The sequence below is a fragment of the Lagopus leucura genome, unplaced genomic scaffold, assembly GCF_019238085.1.
Source record: "Lagopus leucura isolate 7727_CA_CO unplaced genomic scaffold, USGS_WTPT01 Super-Scaffold_100038, whole genome shotgun sequence".
Taxonomy (NCBI): Eukaryota; Metazoa; Chordata; class Aves; order Galliformes; family Phasianidae; genus Lagopus; species Lagopus leucura.
The window spans coordinates 2535052-2536010 of NW_024962287.1; the positions used below are offsets into that span (position 1 = coordinate 2535052).

The 959-nt window shown below is 40.1% G+C and overlaps 1 protein-coding gene across 1 annotated transcript in view; it reads left to right on the forward strand.

Annotated features, from left to right (window-relative positions):
• Positions 1-97: 97 nt before the first annotated feature.
• TFAP2B (transcription factor AP-2 beta) overlaps positions 98-959 on the forward strand; it is a 22352-nt gene continuing 21490 nt past the window's right edge. Inside the window, exon 1 of the mRNA XM_042883521.1 lies at positions 98-232. Within this exon, the coding sequence (XP_042739455.1) occupies positions 206-232 (27 nt within the window). The 5' untranslated portion in view covers positions 98-205. The remainder of the gene's footprint in view (positions 233-959) is intronic.

The following is a 959-nucleotide window of genomic DNA, read 5'->3' on the forward strand; positions in this document are numbered from 1 at the left end:
TTTTTTTTTTTTTTTTCTTTTTTTTTTTTTTTTTTTTTTGATGGATAGTCTCCGAAATACCTCAAGCTGTTCTCCTGTGTCCAACACGGCCCTTTGCAGATCTCCTTGATATATATCTATATATTTTTTTTTTTCCCTTCCAAATATTAGTGTTATCGCCACACTCTTTGATTTTTAGCTATTACAAGACTTTTTTTATTTCCAGATGTTAGTCCACACCTATTCCGCCATGGTGAGTTTGGATCCATGTTGTACTAGAATTGCATGTTCTCTCTCTCTCTCTCGATCTGTTGTCTCTCTCTCTCTCTCTCCCTCTCTCTCTTTTAAACGCCTTTGGCTTGGTAATTTAGCACAATAATTGGAGGAGGCTTTGCAGCTGCTTCTCCCTTTTTGCATTGTGTGTTCTCCATTTGAGATTGGGGGTGGGGGGCGCTGGTGGAGGGGGGGGGGAGAGCAGGGGAAAAAAAACTTTATTCCCCCCCCCTTTTTTTTTCTTTCTTTTTTTTTCTTTTTTTTTTCTTTTTAAACCCTGTGTGCCATTGCTTGTGGGGGTACGAGCTGCACTTGGTGGAATATCACCTTTTCTTCGGTTACTTTCACCTCGCAGCGATGGAGTGGGACAAAAGTCCGCTCCCACCTTTCCTCTGAAGCCTTCACACACTTCTTTCCCCCAACCCCCCCACACCCCAAAAGATTTAACATTACAATTACCCCCCTACCCCACCCCCCATCCCCTCCCACCCCCCTTTCCTCCGGAATATAACATTGCAAAAAGAGACAAAAAGACACCGGGAGTTCCTGCAGAAGTCATAGCGGTTGGATTCGTTCAGTACAGATGTTTCACTTTGATTCTGTTTGGTTATTATTATTACTATTAGACTCTTATCCAAAGGGTCCCTGTGATTATATTATTATTATTATTATTATTATTATTATTATTATTATTATTATTATTATTA